Genomic DNA, 21,077 nt, shown 5'->3' on the forward strand with positions numbered 1-21,077 from the left:
TACGACTTAAAATCATAGAATTCTTGACTTGTAATGGATATATTTTAATACACTAAGTTCTAACTAATTCTTCTATAAAATTATATTATTCAGTAAGTTCACGCCAATAATTACTAATTTAGTGTCCCATATAAATAAAAACACACGTGATCTTATCTATACTTTAAGAAGACTAGAGTAGATAGTTTCGTTTAAAATACTTTCCACCTTTTTTTTTAATTTAGTTATTTTTAATAAAGTTAAAGACGAAGCTTTTGAAGTATTGAAATTGGCCTATGTGATAAAAAAAAATTAAAGAATTAAAGTTATTATGAACTATGTAATATTATTTTAGGAAAGTTTTCGGGCGTTATTATCGCATCCAAAATTTGGTAAAATGAGTAATTTTTTGACATTTTTCTTTTACTTGGCGTGGAAATTTTTACAAGAATATCTGACCACTTTCTCAATTTGGAACTATTAAAATTTTGGTAATAGGTGTCAAAATATATTTTGTCTTTGAGAAAAGAGATATAACAGATTATTACATAGTCTTACTTTATGGGAAGTATCAAAGATTTAATAGAGGATGTCAATCTCTCGTAACCACCACTAATAGAAAAGCTAGAAAAGTTGAGGTAACGTGTTTAGTATCCAAAGCTTTAAAAGGTACCACCTCTTTATGTTGAGAATATATTCTATCTTTAACACTTCATTGCTTGGTTCACATGAGATTAAATCCAGAAAATAAGAAAAGAAAAAAAAAATCTATTCTGAACATTCAATAAATTTATTGTAATTACATTCTAACACACATAAATCTCCATACTTATAAATATAAACTCGTATTCATCTCTTATTTTATTATATTATATGTTGATCTCAATATTTATATAACAAAATTTTGAATTTAACCTTTTTTTTTTTCTACTGTTTCAAATAGTTAAATAATTATGCAACACTTAAAATTCGATTTTCAAGTGGTTTATTCGGATGTGAAAAAATAATTTTCAAATTTTATAATTGGCATGCACAATCTTTTATTTTATACGGAATTGTGCTATGAGACTATAATGAAATTAATGAGTATTATAATTTTAGTGGGTTCTTTCTTTCTTTCTTTCTAGTTTCTAGACATCTTTGGTGATCACACTGAAGCCACACATTTACATTACCAATCAATTCAAGTTCTATATGAGATGCCTAAATAATTTATATTAAATTCAATACTTCCGTTAGAAGCGTTGGTTGATTCATAAAGTTAATATTCACTTTGAAATAATATTTTTCAGAGAATAAAATAAAAACAACTAACTTTTTCTCATAAATTAAAATTACTTTACATAAACCAATTCTAGGTAACTGTTTTTTTTTATTTATAGTTTTTACTAAGAAAACTATCGTACAAGATGGTTGTAACCCAATTAATTAACAGTTTTATACTTAAGTTCTAAATATACATGTACAGTATATTAAATGTTTAAAGACAGATTTGATTATTTATAATAGTCTAATCTCAATATTTTAAAAAATAACTTTTTGTATTATTAATACTAGTGGAAACATATATACATCTGTGTTTGTAATTTTTTTTATGATATAAACGATAAAAAAATTATTATTATTATAATTATTAAAGTAAAATGCAGTAAATTGGTGAGAAATGGATGTAATAAGGGGAACAAGCTGGTGGAAGAGGGTGTCAATTGTCAACAATTTTGGAAGTTTTGCAATTGTCATCTTTTTTCTAAAGAACATGGCTGAAGGCATAATCATGTGGTGGGTGGGTACAATTTGCCATCATAGACTCTCCACCCTATCCATAGAAACATTCCTAGTGAGTAAAAAGAACAATCATTTCCCACTCATTTGGGCTAACTCATCAAGTTCAATCCATTGATTAGGGTCATGGTCAACATCTCTCTTTAATCCATTGCTTTGACTCTCTTTTTTAGGGCTTGAAACAAGTTTCTATTATATGTGATTTTTTGCTAACATTCGTGTATTTTTTTCTTTGGTTTTGAAGAAGAGTTTTGTTAATCAAGATGAAGGCCAAAGGATCTAATAAGCTTTTGTTAAACTTGGAAATGTATGTGTAAACCCTAATATTAGGTAAACTTACTTTAATTTATTTATAAATTAGTAGTGTAATATTTGGGTTTTCATTTATATAATAAATTATGAATTTCTTTTGAGATTATGTATATTATAAATGTTTACTTAAGGTATGTTCTTCATTAATTTTGATTAATTATCAATTATAAAATTTGTTCGATTATGAAAAAAAAGGAGTGTAAAAAATAAATAAACTCGTCCAAGAAATTATAAAAGGAATCATCACATTATGTTTAGTTTATAGATCTTTAACTCTAGTATTTGACAATCCTTATAAAAGAAATTAGGCTTAAATGCTTACTTGGTTCCTACATTAAGTGGTAATTTTCAGCGGTTTTAAAAGTGTATACATTGAGTTCCAAAGTTGTAAAAAATGTATGAATGAAGTCTTGTCCGTTAAGTTGACAACAATGACCTTAACTCTGTGCTGACGTGGCGAATGAATCAGTACTTTTTTTCTTCTCTCCTCTGTTGTGTCCAACTTTTTTTCTCTCTTCCATATTAATTTTTCTCTCTCTTCCATATTAATGGTTTCCAATTTCATTTTTATCAAATGAATTCTTTAGTTTTCACTGATTATTCTTCTAAAAAAAGAGAATTGTCCATAATCCCTACAAAATAAGATGCATGCAGTGATATTTCAAATTGCAATTATCATAATATACCCCATTTACTCATATTCTAAATCCTTTATGATTTTCCCACAAACATAACATGGAGAAAACAAAAGAAGGGTGAAAGAGCAATGACAGAGACAATAGAAGCAGATTCGAACATAAATTATTTCTTAGGTGCAAGCCTAGACTTGATTTTCTCAACCTCCCTGGTACCAATCTGGAAGGCAATTAACTGTTGAAGGCTGCAAGGGCCGAAGCAGGTTCCTCTGCATTATTCCACTACATACTATAATCATCAATTCTTTCAATCAAGAATTCTTCTTCATTCCTTGTTTTTGCTTTTGTTCTGCTAACCTCCACCAAATCCCTAAGTCAAACCTTCATCATTTACAACCACCTCCACAGGAAGAAAACTAAATAAGAAATCAGTTTCTCAAGAGAAAAAAAAAGACATAAAAATTTCAAATCAGAAAATCTGGGGTTTCCCAAATCAAATCAAGATTAAATCACAGTTCAACCCCAATTCGCGCTCATCAGAAGAGTAAGTGGAGAAAGCGTGTGAGTGGAACGCGTCGAAAAATGCAGGGTTGGGGAGGAAGGTAGGGCGGAATCGGGGAGAGGAGTTGGTGGTCGGGGGAGGAAAGATCGATGAGAAAGACAAAGGCGGGGGGAGTGGGAGAGGGAGAGGAGGAGGGGAGAGAAGGAGAGTACTCGACAGTGCTGTAGGTGGGGAAGAGTTCGGCAGGGAGGTTGACGTCGGCGATGGGGCGGGGAAAGGGGTTGCGGAGGAAGCAGAAGGGGCAGTGCCAGATGCGGAAGTGGTAGTCGAGGCATGCGTAGGGGTTCAAAACGGTGGCTCATCGCGAGTAGAGAAGAGGGTGGTATGGGAGGATAAGGATCTCACTCACCATCAATGGACTACACATTATGCTCAGAGGGATCACCAGATTCGTCCCCTCCGTTGCCCATGAATTCCACGTCCACCGGAGCCCTTCCACCGCCTCCAATTCTAGTAGGCCCATCTCTCTCACACACGCACACACTCGCTCTCTATTTCCCTTGGCCTTTGCACCCACTAAATTTCATTCCAACCTTCCTTTACCCTTCTACACCGAAATCCTCTTCTGCACCTTTTCAAAATTTGTTCAATTATATTTAATGAAGAACTAATTTTGTTTTGGATATAATAATTAAGAACTAATTTCAGCGAGAACGGTTTGATCACCAAAATTGAGTTTCTAGAAAGCAAGGATTCAAAGAACATGTGCGCACCGAAGGAAGAGCTTAGGGACGATGGCGCTTCCGACATGGATGACGTTTCGACCTTGGTTGCAAGGTTGGATAAGCCCCTTGTGTTGCCAGATGAAGAACGTTGTCTCCCATATGTGGAATAAGAGGGAGAAACCCTTTTGGGTTTCTAATCAGAACAAAGAAAAACCCTTGAACTTGAATGTACCATTAAATGGAAGAGAGAGAAAAAGCTGGATACAACAAAGAATAGAAGAAAAAAAATATTGATTTATTCGCCATGTCAGCACAGACTTAACGCCGTTGTTGCCAACTTAACGGACATGACTTCATTCATACATTTTTTACAACTTTGGGACTCAATTTATACACTTTTAAAATCGGATACCAAACTGAAAATTACCACTTAATATAGGGAGCAAGTAAGTATTTAAGCCAAGAAATTAATAATGACTAAAATCTGTAAAAAAAACTGTACAAATTTGTTGTAATTGTGGTTTTTGATAGATTACCAACAGATAAAAAATTGTTGGTAAAAGTGTTGTCGTTATGATTTATTGACAAATACTATCTTTGGTGATTATCAACAAATATTTTCTTTCAACAATTATTGATAGATATTTCCTTTAATAATTAACGACGAATATATACATCAATAATTACTGAAGAGTGACATCTGTCGGTAATTACATGAATTAGGTGTAAGAAATTAATGACAAATAAATTCATCGGTAAATTCTATCTATAAATGACATGCTAGTTTTAGTTCATTGGATTGTATTCTCTACCTACCAGACAAACATAATGGTTGGACATAAACATTAATAAGACAATACGAAATTGATAATGCCTACCAGATAATAAAATCTAAGCAAACATTAATACAATACCAGACAAACACCACAAACATGTTTATAAGGCAATCCAGACAAACATAGAGTTTTTAAAATATGCCTATAAATACGCTATCCACGAGATATACAACCACAACGCCAGTGGACTTAGCTTTGAAGAGCTTTACCGGTGTTGATTTATTCGTTTAACTATCAATTAACGCTTTTCCGATTTCAGTGCTCCTTCTCATAAAACGTTCGCTGTTTATGTTAAAAATCAAAACGTTGCGTTTTGATTTACAAATTTCACTTTTTTAAATCTAAAAAACTCACCATTAAGCCAGGTCCATGCCACGTCAGTAACATTTCGTCATCTCAGCATCCCACTCATCAATTTTTTTAACGCCGTCCAGCCAACTTAACGGGAAGGACTCAATTGATCTCAATTTTCAAAATTAAGGACCATTTTGATACACTTTACAAAATGAGGACCTATTTGAGACATTCCTACACAAATAGGAATGTCGAAAAGGATTAAACCTAAATTATAATATAATACCAAGATATTAATTCTAATTATCAACAAGAATATTGCTTATAATTATTGGCATATTTATTCAAATTATTATCATATTAAAGCAAAGAGGTGGTGAAGATATGTATAAAATTCTTGGGCTCTTCTGGAGATGAAAATGATTAAAAAAATGGACATTATTATTTGTTATCATATTTTCTCTTTTGGGTTAAATTAAAGTTTGAAAATTATATTTTAAGGAAACTTATTTTATTTAACTTATATTTTTTATTTCCCCTTTTTTTATCCACAACTAATTATTATTATTTTAATTGGTTTTTATTGACTTATTTAGACGAAATTGGGTGTTGACAAATTTAGATTTTACTATTTTTATTGACTTATTTTAAAGGTTTTTATTAACTTGAAAGATATTGTCCGCTTTTGAACCTAAATAGGGATGTCGAAAAGGATTAAACCTAAATTATAATATAATACCAAGATATTAATTCTAATTATCAACAAGAATATTGCTTATAATTATTGGCATATTTATTCAAATTATTATCATATTAAAGCAAAGAGGTGGTGAAGATATGTATAAAATTCTTGGGCTCTTCTGGAGATGAAAATGATTAAAAAAATGGACATTATTATTTGTTATCATATTTTCTCTTTTGGGTTAAATTAAAGTTTAAAATTATATTTTAAGGAAACTTATTTTATTTAACTTATATTTTTTATTTCCCCTTTTTTTATCCACAACTAATTATTATTATTTTAATTGGTTTTTATTGACTTATTTAGACGAAATTGGGTGTTGACAAATATAGATTTTACTATTTTTATTGACTTATTTTAAAGGTTTTTATTAACTTGAAAGATATTGTCCGCTTTTGACCAAGCCTTCACGAATTTGCTTTTGGTACCACTCCAAAAGACCTTTTACCAATGAAAGTATCTTATGTGTATATAAACTCATGTCTATCTCTTATTTTATCCGATGTGAAACTTTGTTTGTACCCAACATGTAGCAACCCTATGATTGTAGATAATGAGGTGTGTGGACCTTGTGGAGGGTGTACAACCCTAGGGATGTAGATAATGAGATGTGTGAATCTTGTGAAGGATGTAACAACCTTATTGATATAGATAATAAGGTATGTGAAGCTCGTGAAGGGTGTAACAACTCTATGAAAATAGATAATGAGGTGTGTGAACCTCATGGAGGGTGTAACAACCCTATGAGTGTACATAATGAGGTGTGTGAACCTCACAAAGGGTGTACTATTCCTTGAATTTTGAAACTTATGAGCATTTCAATAATGTGTATTTTTCGATATAATTTTAGATTTTTTCTTTGAATTGTGTTTTCGAGTCATCCTTTAAAAATGCATGGTGTGTCATGGTGATGCGGGCATGATGAATATATGGGTAGAATTTGTGTGAGACCCTTGTTCACTTTTTTTTTTTTTTTTTTTTTAAATTTTTGAATGTTTTTCAAAGAGGATGTTATTTGGAAACATTAGCGTAAACCTACATAGGTATCATGAATTTCTATTGGACATTGATGATGCATACTGTGTTATTCTCTTCTTTTTTTTGAACTCCAATGATAATGTATGAATGATGTTTGAATGCATGAATGTATGGACCTATAACAAAAAAATCTTGATTCAACCATTGTCTAGCAGAATGTCGATGGGAAAAGACTTTTGCTATGTGGGGTAGACAAACTGGGCTTAAAAATATAAGACCATTTATATGTGTGTTAAAGGTTATCCAAGATGTGAGTTTTACCAAACTTTTAAAAGAAACAAAAAATGAAGTTCAGATTAAATGGAGGTCTGCGCCCATGGCGCTGACAGAAAACATGCATTTTGTGAATTACACTCCAATTTCGATGATTAAGATTTTGTGAATGTAATTGGAGGTTTGGAATAATCTGAGTACAGTAGTAGGGAAACATATTTATATTAACAGAGTGTCAGTTCTTTTGCTTGGTGGGTTCTGCATGTCAGCTCTGTTATACAAAGCAAATTTGATGAAAAATTAAAATCAAAAGTTCCTATAGAAACGGGAGTGAAATAGACATTACATACCCCTTGTACTTCACGACACAGAAATGATGGGAAAAACTAAAAAGCCCTCACCCTGGCTTGTTTGTAAGCAGGGCATTTTGGGACTTTCCAAGAGGGAGAATTCAGAACAGTGTGAGAACAGCTTTTGCTTTTAAAAGTAGGTTGCTTTTGGCTTGTTTATTAGAGGAACTGTCTGATGAATGTGATTATTTGGAGACAAAATGAGTGATTGAGAATCAATAAAGCGTAGGCAACTAAGATTAGCATGGCCAAAGAAAATAGAAAGTAACAGTGAGAGAAAATGGGAGACATAATTGACACAACAAAGATCTCACAAGGAGGAGCCATTGCATCACCAATCTCAACCACAATCCCTTGGGATTCTAACTTTTTCTCATAATAATTGAATAAAACGAAAGAAAGTGGAGTTCGGTACTTAAAAGATGATGAATGGCATACCACAGGGACAGAGAATGTTTTTGGATTCTAATTTTTCTACAGAACACCTAGGAGAGCTTATAAGTTCAAGCTGATCCACTTTGTGTTGATGGCAGCTAAACTCATTGACCCACTTTGTTAATTTTTCTGATTAAGGTCCATTAGTGCTTAACAGATAATACTTCACTTCCTCTCACTTCATTTTTTCTTTTAGTATTATATTTGAAGGAATAGAATAATACTTTACACTCCTCCTCTTTAGACCAATGCATGATTGATGGAATTTTCTTTTTCAATCATCTTTTACATTTATCTAGAAAGAGCCTAATGGAGGGGTGCTTCATGTCTTTTTATTATATATTCTTTCCTTTCTTTGTTGAACCATCAGCAGGCATGCTGGCTCTCTTTTAAGTCTTTTTACCATTGGAAGTCTGACACAAGGATGGGAGTGAGTGCAATTCTGGCCTGAAAGCAGGTGGGAATGCTACTGTTGGACTTGGTTGAGCTTCCTCTTCTGATGTAAAGCATGACATGTAACAAAAACAAACCAAGTTGGAATTGTTGGTGTTAGCTGAATCATTCAAAACCTGCTCCTTTAGTTGCCTCCTCCTTAACTTGATCCAGTTTTGTTGTGCAAATAACTAATATAAGTTTCTGTTGATCCTTCAACCCAATGGAGAGAATAGGGGAAGTAGCTTTCTTTTGTTTAGCTTTGTTCTTCTTCCTGTCGACTTCAGTGGTTGGTTTGCTTTCTCCCAAAGGTGTCAACTATGAAGGTGAGATTGAGTAGGAGCACTTCCCTTACTTCTTAGAGCACATAACTGTACGGTCACTCTCATATCCTAATAAATTCTTGTCTTACATGCAGTTCAAGCTTTGATGAGCATTAAGAACTCTCTCATGGATCCTCATTCTGTCTTGAGTAACTGGGATGAAGATGCTGTAGATCCTTGCAACTGGGCTATGGTCACATGTTCCTCTGATCATTTTGTCACTGCCCTGTAAGTAAAACTGGACAAAAATCAAACCATAACAAGATATATTCAGTTTTTCTGCTTCTTAACATTCTACATATTTCATCCTTTTCTTTCTCAGTGGGATTCCAAGCCAAAATTTATCTGGCCGCCTCTCACCAAGCATAGGCAGTTTAACAAACCTCCTCACTGTGTGAGTGACTTGCTACTTATAGTAAAAGAAAACTTTGTGTCAAGAATACTATCTTACTATGCATTTTGCAGGCTTCTGCAGGATAACAATATTACAGGACCAATCCCCTCTGAGATTAGTAGACTCCAAAAGCTTCAAACTCTTGATCTTTCGGACAATTTCTTCACCGGTCAACTTCCAGATTCCCTTTCCCAAATGAAGGGTCTCCATTACTTGTTAGTTCAAGAACATAACGCTATGCATTTTCTTATAGGCTTTACAGACAAAACGTGTGTTAATTTCCTATCAAGAATTTGATCATAGGAATTTGAATTTTTATCAGGCGGCTAAACAATAACAGTTTGACTGGACCAATTCCTTCTTCTTTGGCTAACATGACTCAACTTGCCTTTCTGTAAGTCTCTTCTAGACTTATGGCTACCATCGATCTTTTTTTCCTCGTTAGTTAAGTTGATTTATGGTCAGTTATCTGTCTTCTGCTGAATTTTTCTTAGGGATATCTCTTATAATAACTTGAGTGGACCTGTACCAAGAATAAATGCAAAAACATTCAAGTAAGGTCTTAATTTTTCTGTTTTCCTAACGTGAGTTAAAATGATATAAATTATGTGTACGTCTTATTGATTAATTGTATGTTTTTCCTTCTTTCGAAACAGCATCGTAGGCAATCCTCAGATATGTGCCGCTGGAGTCGAGCAGAACTGCTTCAGGACAACGTCAATTCCTTTGGCTCCCAATAATTCTCAAGGTAATTATAGCTCTTTCATGTTTTAGATTTGTGTATGCTTTTTCACCCTCATGATGTTGAATCTAAAGCTTTTTTCTTCTTATCGGTCATAAAGTAGACTTGGACTTGGTCTAAAACTTAGTCGAAAAGTACTTTTTTAGGGTGCATAATTATTTCACAAAACAGTTAAAAACTATCATCTTCTAAGTTGTCTTAACGTGTTTATAATCATTGCTTCCATCATTCTCTACCCGTGTTTACTTTTTTTTTTTCTTTTTTCATGCAACTTTCTCAAATGCTTTCCAAGATTCCCAATCCACCAAAAGACCAAAGAGTCACAAAGTAGCCTTGGCGTTTGCCTCAAGCTTAAGCTGCATATGCTTACTAATTCTGGGACTTGGCTTCCTCATATGGTGGAGACAAAGGCATAACAAGCAAATATTCTTTGATGTTAATGGTTAGTGGATTATGAACTGAAGTATTCACAGGCCAACTTGGTATGTATATTATTGGTTTAATCTTCATTAACTAAACTCTTCTTCGTCTTTCAGAACAACACCGTGAAGAGGTTTTTCTTGGAAACCTCAAGAAGTTCCATTTCAGAGAACTTCAGCTTGCTACAAACAACTTCAGCAGCAAGAACATGATTGGCAAAGGTGGTTTTGGACATGTCTACAAAGGGTATCTTCAGGATGGTACAGTTATAGCAGTAAAAAGGCTCAAAGATGGTAACGCTATTGGAGGTGAGATCCAATTCCAGACTGAAGTTGAGATGATCAGCTTAGCCGTCCATCGGAATCTTCTTCGGCTATATGGATTCTGCATGACAACTACAGAGAGGCTCTTGGTTTATCCTTACATGTCAAATGGAAGTGTCGCTTCTCGTCTGAAAGGTATGGCAATTTTATCCTGCCAGATTGGTGTCAGTGTGTATCATTTGTTTTATGAAGTAGGAGTATTCATTACCTTTATATGAAACAGCCAAGCCAGCATTGGACTGGCCTACCAGGAAGAGAATAGCTTTAGGAGCTGGAAGAGGCTTGCTATATTTGCATGAACAGTGTGATCCAAAGATTATTCACAGGGATGTAAAGGCAGCAAATATCTTGCTTGATGATTATTGTGAAGCTGTAGTGGGAGATTTTGGGCTGGCAAAGCTTTTAGATCACAGGGATTCACATGTGACAACAGCAGTGAGAGGCACTGTGGGACACATAGCCCCTGAGTATCTCTCAACAGGTCAATCTTCTGAGAAGACAGATGTCTTTGGATTTGGAATTCTTCTTCTTGAACTAATATCTGGCCAAAGAGCACTTGAGTTTGGAAAAGCAGCAAACCAGAAAGGAGCCATGTTAGACTGGGTGAGCCAACCAGAATTAATTTATTTCTTCTTTAATATGTTGGTTAGTCCTCAGATAAAGTGAATATTGGCATTAGTTTTTACAAATTTTTTATTACTATAGTAACCTTTTAAAATGGTTATATTTAGGAGGACTAAAACATATAATTTGTCATGTTTACATTGTTGGATCTATCAAGTAAGAGGTTCACTGGAAAGATACAAAGACTAATGAAATATGACCCCAACCAAATAAGGGTTGACATCACTCTCTATCCAAAACATCAAGACAATGGATTAATGTGTCTTTCACCTTTATATAGTTTCTACTTTCTCATTTCTATTCAATGTGGGACTTGTACTCACACTTGAATTCCCAACATATATGCCCTTTTGTTGCCTATTTCTTTACTTACCTAATGAAAAATATTCATAGATAAACCAGTCAAAGTAATTTCTTTCGTAATTTATTTCAGTATAACTGAGCTATAATGTCATGTGTCCTAAATGTATTCACTATACTTGCAGGTGAAGAAAATTCATCAAGAGAAGAAAATTGACTTGTTGGTTGACAAGGACCTGAAAAACAACTATGATAGGATTGAGCTTGATGAAATTGTGCAAGTGGCTCTTTTATGTACTCAGTACCTTCCAAGTCACAGACCCAAGATGTCTGAGGTGGTTAGGATGCTTGAAGGAGATGGGCTTGCAGAGAAATGGGAAGCCTCGCAGAGAGCAGAATCCACAAGAAGCAGAGGAAATGAACTTTCTTCTTCAGAGCGCTACTCTGATCTCACTGATGATTCTTCATTACTTGCACAAGCAATGGAACTTTCTGGGCCAAGATGATTTTCTTAAACACCTTGTGTCTTATTTAAGTTGGTGAAGAGTGAAAGAAAGTTGAATTTTCTTCAAATGCAAGTTCCCGAGTTGCAGTGAACTTGTTGTAACATTAGCATCATAGTAGCATCTCCAAGAGTGATGCTTGTTTCTGACTGTACAGAATCTGATTGTTGACATTGACTTATAGATTGAGTTATGTATTTTCCTTAGTGATGGACCGAAGATTTTGTTGGAAATGTCCTTCTGGCTCCTTCAACTTGTCAGAAGAATAACGTTTATATAAATATATGGTACTTAAATTGTCAATAATAGAATTTGGGATTTGAGAGTTTTCACCTATGTATAGTAATCTGTACAGTTTTCAACAATGACTCCTTGCTTAATTTGCTTCTGTTTTCTGCTATACTTTTTAACAGATTTTTTGTGCACGGTAAGTGTAGCCATTGTATAACTTACATGAGAAAGGTAGTAACCCAAAGAAGTTCCATTTCGAAGGGTTTACCTTGCTACGAAAGCTTATGCTGCACACCGTTTATTGGAAAAGGTGTTGGTTTTGCTACTAAGGTGTTGATTATGTTATGCGACGTGCAATGAGATCAAGAAAATTCATTGATTTTGTTGGAAATCAAAACTTGAGTTTAAAACTCACACTTGATGAGAAAAATATTAGGAATCCAAGTGAGTCTAAGTCTCACATTGAATAAAAATAAGAAAGTTGAGCACGATATAAGAATGAAAATCCATAAACCAATTTCCTTAAAGTTTTGAATTGGAGGTAGTGTTAATCTCTTATGTGTGAGTTGAGATCATGTCTCATTGGTGTTGTATCGCAAATCAGCCGTGAATGAAACTCAAACAAAAAATTATGCTAATACTCAGTTATAAACCAGTTTAAAACAATGGTGTGTTTATTGCTTTATCTTCACAAAACATATTATTTACAAACACTTTAGTTCTTGCAAAATTAATCATTGACAAATAGGATTGTCATTCAATGCCAATTTTTTTAAAGACGTTCTTTCTTAAAAGACTACTGTAGCTTTGTTAAAACGCTTGAAAAACTATTTATCTTCAGACCATGGACCTGCTATGGCTCTCAAGAGCCCGACCTAATCCCTATCTTCAGCCTGGTCTTTATTCTTAGCATTATTTATAGTTTTTGTACTACTAGTGATCGATAGTACTGACTACTTATTAGGCTTAAACGACGATCGATCAATCACATTGGACAAAATCAAACTATTGTGAAAAGCGTAAACAAATTAGTTATCAGATTTAAGAACATTAAGTCTGTGATTAAACTAATCCTAATTAAAAATTTATGAGAAAAACTACAAATTTATATGGTTGTTACAGAGATTTATTGCTCTATTAATTATTTAAACCAAACAAAGTTGAAGTGACTTTTACATCAACACACCTTTCATATGTACTCACCAAGGATTAACTTCTTGGAAATACCAGACTTCTTTAAAGACAGTTTCCCCAACACCCGAAACACTGAATTGTGTCAAGATTGAGTCCCCGTATTCCAATTTTGTAATTGAAAATGGCAACCCCGCAGTGTGATTATGATAACCTTTTTTAGTAGTCAATACACAAACACACATTCAGGATCTGTTAGCAGTGATTAATTTAATGTATTTATCCAGAATCATTTCGGGAGAAAAGTCAGTGAAGTAACCCTTTTCCACATCAAGTCCTTCTTGTGCTGCCAGCGTCTCCACCCGGTGCTGCACCCTGTCTGCGCCAATCTGGTTGGGTTCGAGCAGCATGCAGGCTATCTCAGTGGAGTCCTCGCCGTGTACAAGCCCAAGCGTTTGCACTGTTGGAAGCCCACCACCGCGACCACTCACCTTCCGTGCGATTCTTCTTGCTGCTGACACGTCAGTGCACAGGATCGGCACGTTGTAGAGTGCAACCCAAGGGCGTGCACCGATCATCGTGATGCCTTTGGCCCGTGAAACCACGTTGGGTCCCTCGTCAGGGCTCAGCGGGACGGTGTCAGCCATAGCCAATCCAGCCCATTGGCTACCTTGGAAATTGGGTCTGTAGTAGCCCAGCTCTCGCCTTATAGTGTCCAGTTCCTTCCCTGTTGGGTGAGCTGCGGCGTACAGAAACACTGGCACTGCATTCAGGTATTGAAAGGTAAGAAAATAAAGTTTTTTAGTAAAAATAATAATAATATTTTGACACAGATAAATTTCTTACATTCAACACTTCCTTTTTTTTTATTCTTTTTTTCTATACAAAATATAAAAATTTATATTTTTATATGACCATTTTATTTTTGTACTGTGTATTAAATATGAATGTAAAAATGAGTTATGATAAAAAAAGTTTAAGATATCTTCAAATTTGTTTCTTTTAAAGTGGGTAAGTGGCCTGAATTAAAGCATTATATTAATTTAATTTGCTTTTCACCAGGGATTGTTGTATCTTTATTTCCTTACTATTGCCCTTACAAATAATTAAGGGGAGCTTCGTAGAAAGATATATGTAATTAAATTTGTCTAAGAGAGAAATTTGCCAAACTGACTAGTGAGTTAGTATAATATTTTTTCTGTTTAAAATTTTTGTTTTTATTTCGTAGAAAACACAATTCTTTTAGTACCTTAATGTCATCCTTCAATTAGAATTAAATTTCTACTTAAGTAATTTGTAATTTAATTACTATGCAAACTTTTATTTTATAAAGTTATAATTCTAACTTTTATTGAAAACAAATACAAGAAACACCTCAAAATTTTCATGCGTGTATTATGCTTTATTTGATTCTAACAAAAGTTTTACAATTAATCGAGAATAAAAAAACTTGTTTATTAAGAATTTAACTCTTAGAAAATCAATGTAAATCTATATTGCCCTTTTACACTTGATATACACATTTCGATGTAAATTTACTGACTATTTCAATGCTTAAATATATTATTTCAAATTGTTTACCTGTAAAAACAATTGTCCAAAAGAAGATCTAGAGAGTTTTGAACAATAAAAATAAATGTATTCACGTATCTTTTTAGAACAAAATATAAAATAAAAAATTATTAAAAGTTATATTTTTTTATCAAAAACACAAAATAAAATTATTTGTGTAGAATCAAAAGTATTTAAGAGTTATTTTTCATTCCCAATACAATTAGTAATTATATGAAGATCAATTATTCAAATCCCAACTTTAAAACCATCAGTTCTTTATAAATGTATAAGATATTATATATTATATATATTATTCCGTCTATTCCACAATTTAAGAATGAATGTAACATCTTAAAAATAAAAATAAACAAAACCATTTACACATAAAAAAGTATTCATTTTTGTAATCATTCTTTTGTAAAAGTTATTTTATGGTTCATTAATATTTTTATTTTAAAAATTAAAAAATATTTTATAATTTAATAAAACTTTTATTATAATATAAAAATAACACAATAATAAAAATAACACATGTATATCGTGCATGTGTATTTACTAATTATTACTTATAAAGAAGAAAGAAAAAGTAATTAGTTTTTATACTTAAAAGAAAGAAAACAATTAATATTTTATTAGAATATGAAAAGTAACTTTTATATGACTGAAATCGTAACTATTTAAATATATATTATCTTGAATAAGGAGTAATTTAATACTGACCATTGAATCGGTTGCCTATATCTGCTGAAACTCTTTTGGCGAGCCATGCTGCCTCATGTAGTGATGCACCTGCGAGAGGGTGAAAAACGATGTCATCCACTACGCCTAAACGAGGATGAGCGCCGTCGTGGAATTCGAGGTTGATGGCGTTGAAGGCAGCCTCAGCCATGGCTATGACGGTTTGGTGCAAGGGACTGTACACAACACTTCCGTTGCAGTCGTGCAGAACATACGACACAAGAGTGTACCTCGCTCTGTTGTATGCTCCATCGAGAAACTTGTTCACAATCACTGTTTCCGGATTTGACCTCGCAGCGCGTTCTATTACGTCCAGAGTGGCCGTGCTGCGGGACTCGGAGACGAAGAACTTGCAGCATAGTAGGATGGAGTGGTCTACGCCTTTCTTTTGATCCTAGATAAGTTTTAAGAGACTGAATATTTTATACGTTCAAGCAAATATATTGCAGAACCAGAGAAATCACAGCTGTTTTAGTGAGGTGGTGATTTTTCCCACAAAAATAAGCACTCACAACTTAAAATTTTAATATTTTTTTATTAATTTATTATTAAAGTGGATTAATGAACAATATAGTAATGATTTACTCCTCTCCAAAAAGTAAAAAACTAATGTTTTAACACCCAATCAAATTCTTACAAGTAATTTACATTGACCTTCCAAGTTATTGTTTTTAGTTGGGATTATATTGGTTAGAATCAATCTAATCTAACTCAGCGAACTCAAAAAAATGAATCTGATCCATCCATTACCTCATTTAATTATAAGTTTTTTTTCAATTAAAAAAATAATAAAGCTTTTCTAATTCAAATCTAAATAAAGGAAAAAGATCTTCAATTATATTTACGATCAATCAAACATAAGATTTCATTCACACAAAAATATCATCAAATCTCCTCAACAAAATTTTTAATGATTTCATAACGATTTAAATTTGTTTCTCCAGAAAATTGAGTTACTAAGTAAAGATTGGTGAATTTTTCATGTTATTTAATTATTCTATACAAAAATAATTTCCCATGAGTCTCCATTTCAATACTTTATAAAATGACTAACCTAACAAAAAATACTTACTAGGAGAATTAGATAGATTGGTGAGTCAATTTAGCTTATTATAGGTTTAACCCGAGTGAGTCAGGTTCTTAGTGAGCCGGGTTCAAAATTGACCCGTATCAAAATTTGAAAAAAAAAATTCAATCCAACTCGACCCGAATCCATCGTGGGCCAGGTTGGCTCAGGGGTTCCAACCTGTTTTAATAACACTAGTTTCTAGACTGCAAAATAATGGTGTAGTTATTATATCGAAATAATTTTAATTTTAAGTATTATTGAGATATTATAATTATAATTAATTGATGTATCACAAATAAATTTTTGTGCATTAATTAACTTACAATTTAATCTCTATATCACAATTAATTGATACCTATAAGTGTGTATTCAATTTAATCATGTGTATAAACAAAAATTAACCAAAAAACATTAGTCCCTTTTCATTCCATATATAAAATTGTTATTACTAATAAATATTTATGTATGCTATTTTAATTTAAATATAATAGATATGTTTTTGGTAATTTTAAATATTAAAAAATTATAAATTTGTTAATATAGATTTTAACATAAAATTATGATATCATATATTCATATTAAAGTATTCCCTCACATTAAACTCAAATGTCAGAATTAACTTGGACCTATAAAATTAGAGCCCAAGCATTGTAAATCTCAAAAATTGGGCCAGCCCACTAACAAGATAGAAATTATGAGAGTTTATATTTTTTTTCAAAAAAATAATATTATATAAAGTATCGATTTTTATTACTTATTTTAGTTTATTGAGATTTCAATGAAAATTATTACAATTCTAGAATTGTGACTCCCTTTGAATGAGCTCCGGTGTCCTTGAAATTTCCTCTATGATCCCTCCTTTATCAGGAAAAAGATATGCTAAAGATTTTATTTTAGCATACAATTCATGTGGATATTTGTTAATGTGATTGTGTCCGTGTCTGTCACTCACTGATAACCACTCTTATCCGCATTTTCTCACACACGTGACTCTTTCTACCTTTATTCAATTAGTGTACGGAGGATAAGCGATAGAGCAAAACACGAACGAGCAGATATTTTTGAAAGCCAAAATACCAGAAAAGAAAAACTCAGTAGAACGTTCCGATTTATTCTGGGATTCATCATCCATGGCTCTAACTCACTCTACTGCTCAGAAAATCCATCATTCAACTGAAACAAGAACACTACAAGAGACCGAAACCACAAATTAACAAGCGCTAACCGCTATATATGCCCAACCCAACCCTCTTCTCTCTTCCTTTCTTATTTCCCCTTTCTCTGTGTATTTGGTAACATTTTGCAATAACAAACAAATTGACAGAGATTTTGAGTATTGAGAAGAAAAAGCACACCAAACAAGAGGAACAGTGGTTGATCTAATATTTGGAACCTCATCATCATAACGATCATATCAGAGAGGAAGAATATGTGGAAAGAGATTTTCTAACCTTGGCAGTACAACTGAAATCCATGGCGAGATTGATCCTTTGCCAATTGCAACCTGTGTTCACGAGGTGTTGTAATCAAAATTTCAATGAAGAACTCATGCCAGTACCAGAAGATATAAATATTGAACCAGAAGTCCATGGGAAATATTAAATGCATTAATACAGACAAATCTTATCTGTGACATATTTATATGTAATATAAAATATAATACGCGATGTATTAATGACATGTGACATAAATTCTTTAAACAAAACTCTACATTTAATTGAAAGTCATAGCAATTATATTAAATTGGTACACACTCTCTTACAGATACCAGACAAATTTTGCCCATGTGTCGACCCTACTTTATTATTTTGGAGGAAATATGACTATTAAAGTTAAGGTAGTGTTAGGTTGAAACTTCTATATCCAGTACATTTCTTTAGAATTTTTAAAACTAAGTAATATAACTTTTCTATAAAAACGAAGAAAAAAAATCTGATTTATATAACTTTTTATGTTAAATGATTCATTTGTTCTAACTCTACCTTTTAGTTTTTGTATTTTAACATTTTAAAACTGGTTTATTTTCTACGAATTTAGACAATAAGATTAGACAGAGTGAATGATACACGTAACTTAAAATTGATATTTTTTAAAAAAATATTAATAAAAAAGTAAAGTTTGCCCTTGTATAAAAAATAAGCCTATTCTTTTTAAATGATTGCCAATGTTTCCACGTGCTGTAAGGTGCCTCTATTACCTTTGAAGAAAACAAAACCATGCTTATTTAAACGTATAAATAATTTTTTTTAACTATTAGGTAGTGTTTGACTGCAACTTTCATGTCAAACACGGTTTGAAAAAAAAAGTTATTTAATAACATAATAAGTAACATGGTTATTATATTTAGTAATATGATTAATTTTTATTATATCTATTTATATATACTCAATTGAGTTTAAATATATTTTAATTAGATTTTATTTTATTTTGTTTTGTTAAATTGATATTAATGTTGGATTAAAATGTGTGACGTATTAAATTTAGATTACTGTATCTTTTGAGATACTTTTGATCTGACACGAGACACATTTCAAATTTTAACACGTAGTTTGATGCGTAATAACTTTTAAATCATGTGTATTAATGTCAATTTATTGAAAGATAATAAATTAATTTTATTTAAAAGATATTGTAATTCAATATTATAAAACAAGATTAGTATAAATTATAAACATAACTATATAAGGAAAAATATTGAGCCTAATTTAAATTTTATAAACTAATGTAATTTGAAAAAAAATATGTTGAAGACGTGTTTAGATAAACAAATAATCTTTGATCATTCTCTTCCTAACTATTTTATTTTATTTTCAAACTTTTCATTTTAATGTTATATTTTTTTAATAATTTTACTAATTTTTTAGCTAAATAAATCTTTATAATGTCGTTAAACCAGTTAACACACTTTATTTAGTATTTTTTAAAATGTTAATAAATTTAATATAATAAATATTTACGTATTTTGTTTTTAGACTACCAGAATTGTGGGTCTTGCAACAACAACAAAAATTACACTGTGATATATACCCAAAGTCATAATTCCATTTATATATTATTTATTTTAAAACCGCATATTCAAATGTCTTCCAGTTTTTATACATTCAAAATGCATACTATATATTATCATAGATAATATTTTACAAACTTTCCACTCCCACGTTATATAATATATTATAATCTACACGCGTATAATATAATAATATCCTCAGTATATATAAAATTTCCAGGTCTTTCGCTCGTAACCAATATTTTAGCTTTATAAATACTATATAATAATCTAATATAACCCTATGCACGCTAATTTTCTACACATCATTCACGTATGGTATGGTATATATGACAGTGCGACTATGAACATAATAAAAAAACATACTTTGTGTTGCACTTGACAATACAAAATAAAATCTTACAATCTGAAATGCTTTACTATCCATAGAGTACATGAAGACACTAAATTCGTAACATTTAGTAACCTTATTTCTACTGCCAAAACATATAAATAAACCACGAATTGCAATTTCCTACTACCATAAGTAATAACAAAAAATACTTTCAATAAAAAAAACCACATCAATTTTGCATATTTAATTAAAAATATTACCTTCGATTTTCGTAGATCATATTTTATTTTATAATTTTTCATAGTTTTTTCATAATAAATTATGGTAGCGACTCTAAATCTCTTTCTAAAGTCTTTCCTCTTTGGTTTATCATCCTGTCACGATTTAGGTTGCAACATATTTCTATATGTTTAGTTCTTGTCTTTTAGCTATATTAAATTTATCTTCTATTATCCTTGTATGAGTGTCTTGAAGTGAACTTTCACATTTAGATAACCTTGTTATCGTAAAGTCCAGTAAGGATCTTCTTGAGGCTTTCTTGATCAACTTGAATCGTAACACCTTGTTCATTAAAATGCACTAAGACGAACTCTTATCAATTCCTGTAAAAGGTGACAACCTTAAAAGAGAAGGTGTCACTAGTAAATCTACAAAACAAACAAACAAATAAGATTATATATCTAACATAAGGAGAAATGGTAAATAAAGTCAAAGAAATGTGTGAGGAATAGACCTCCCTTTTAATCATTCTCCCAGTTATCTCTTAAGAAAAGCTTCTCTAGTCTCGTGAGGAGTCATGAACTCACATATAATGAAAATCTAATTCACATTAATTGTTTACAAAAATTCAACAAATATGTCTCGACTTATAGAAATAGTAGAAATATGAGGATTCAAAATCTCACAAAACGATTTTAAAGATTTAAATGTAAAATCCAATACAACTAAAATCATTAAAAAAATCTATAAAGAAAACTATGGCTAAAATAGTTAACAAATGTCAAAATTAGCTAAAAATATAAAATTAAAATAAATGTGAACATTAGATTCAATTTATTACTACTAAAAGAAAATGACCTAAGATTTGAAAATGAAGTATAACGAAAGTG

General features: G+C 31.8%; 2 protein-coding genes across 2 annotated transcripts; one reads left to right on the forward strand and one right to left on the reverse strand.

The window, feature by feature from the left end:
* The first annotated feature begins 8,085 nt into the window (after positions 1–8,085).
* On the forward strand, positions 8,086–12,236 carry LOC108335950 (protein NSP-INTERACTING KINASE 1). The gene is made up of 11 exons (XM_017572189.2): positions 8,086–8,601; positions 8,694–8,826; positions 8,921–8,992; positions 9,064–9,207; positions 9,315–9,386; positions 9,487–9,546; positions 9,649–9,740; positions 10,027–10,176; positions 10,271–10,612; positions 10,701–11,080; positions 11,587–12,236. The coding sequence occupies exons 1-11, from the start codon at positions 8,499–8,501 to the stop codon at positions 11,905–11,907; spliced, it is 1,869 nt and encodes a 622-aa protein (XP_017427678.1). The 5' UTR covers positions 8,086–8,498; the 3' UTR covers positions 11,908–12,236.
* A 1,011-nt stretch (positions 12,237–13,247) lies between these two features.
* Positions 13,248–18,230, reverse strand: LOC108335248 (uncharacterized). Its single transcript, XM_017571227.2, has 3 exons — positions 18,079–18,230; positions 15,541–15,952; positions 13,248–14,029 (listed from the first exon to the last, which is right to left on the reverse strand). The coding sequence occupies exons 1-3, from the start codon at positions 18,100–18,102 to the stop codon at positions 13,512–13,514; spliced, it is 954 nt and encodes a 317-aa protein (XP_017426716.1). The 5' UTR covers positions 18,103–18,230; the 3' UTR covers positions 13,248–13,511.
* Between the last annotated feature and the right edge of the window lie 2,847 nt (positions 18,231–21,077).

Source organism: Vigna angularis, chromosome 10 (genome assembly GCF_016808095.1).
Source record: "Vigna angularis cultivar LongXiaoDou No.4 chromosome 10, ASM1680809v1, whole genome shotgun sequence".
NCBI classification, from domain to species: Eukaryota; Viridiplantae; Streptophyta; class Magnoliopsida; order Fabales; family Fabaceae; genus Vigna; species Vigna angularis.

What these genes read in the sequence shown, in the direction of transcription:
- LOC108335950 (XM_017572189.2), top strand. Translation starts at nt 8,499, where the DNA reads ATGGAGAGAATAGGGGAAGTAGCTTTCTTTTGTTTAGCTTTGTTCTTC. An exon ending in GGCTCCCAATAATTCTCAAG is followed by an intron (nt 9,741 to 10,026) that starts GTAATTATAGCT and finishes ATGCTTTCCAAG; the next exon opens with ATTCCCAATCCACCAAAAGA. An exon ending in AATATTCTTTGATGTTAATG is followed by an intron (nt 10,177 to 10,270) that starts GTTAGTGGATTA and finishes TTCGTCTTTCAG; the next exon opens with AACAACACCGTGAAGAGGTT.
- LOC108335248 (XM_017571227.2), bottom strand. Translation starts at nt 18,102, where the DNA reads ATGGATTTCAGTTGTACTGCCAAG. An exon ending in ATTTCAGTTGTACTGCCAAG is followed by an intron (nt 15,953 to 18,078) that starts GTTAGAAAATCT and finishes AAACTTATCTAG; the next exon opens with GATCAAAAGAAAGGCGTAGA. An exon ending in TATAGGCAACCGATTCAATG is followed by an intron (nt 14,030 to 15,540) that starts GTCAGTATTAAA and finishes ACCTGAATGCAG; the next exon opens with TGCCAGTGTTTCTGTACGCC.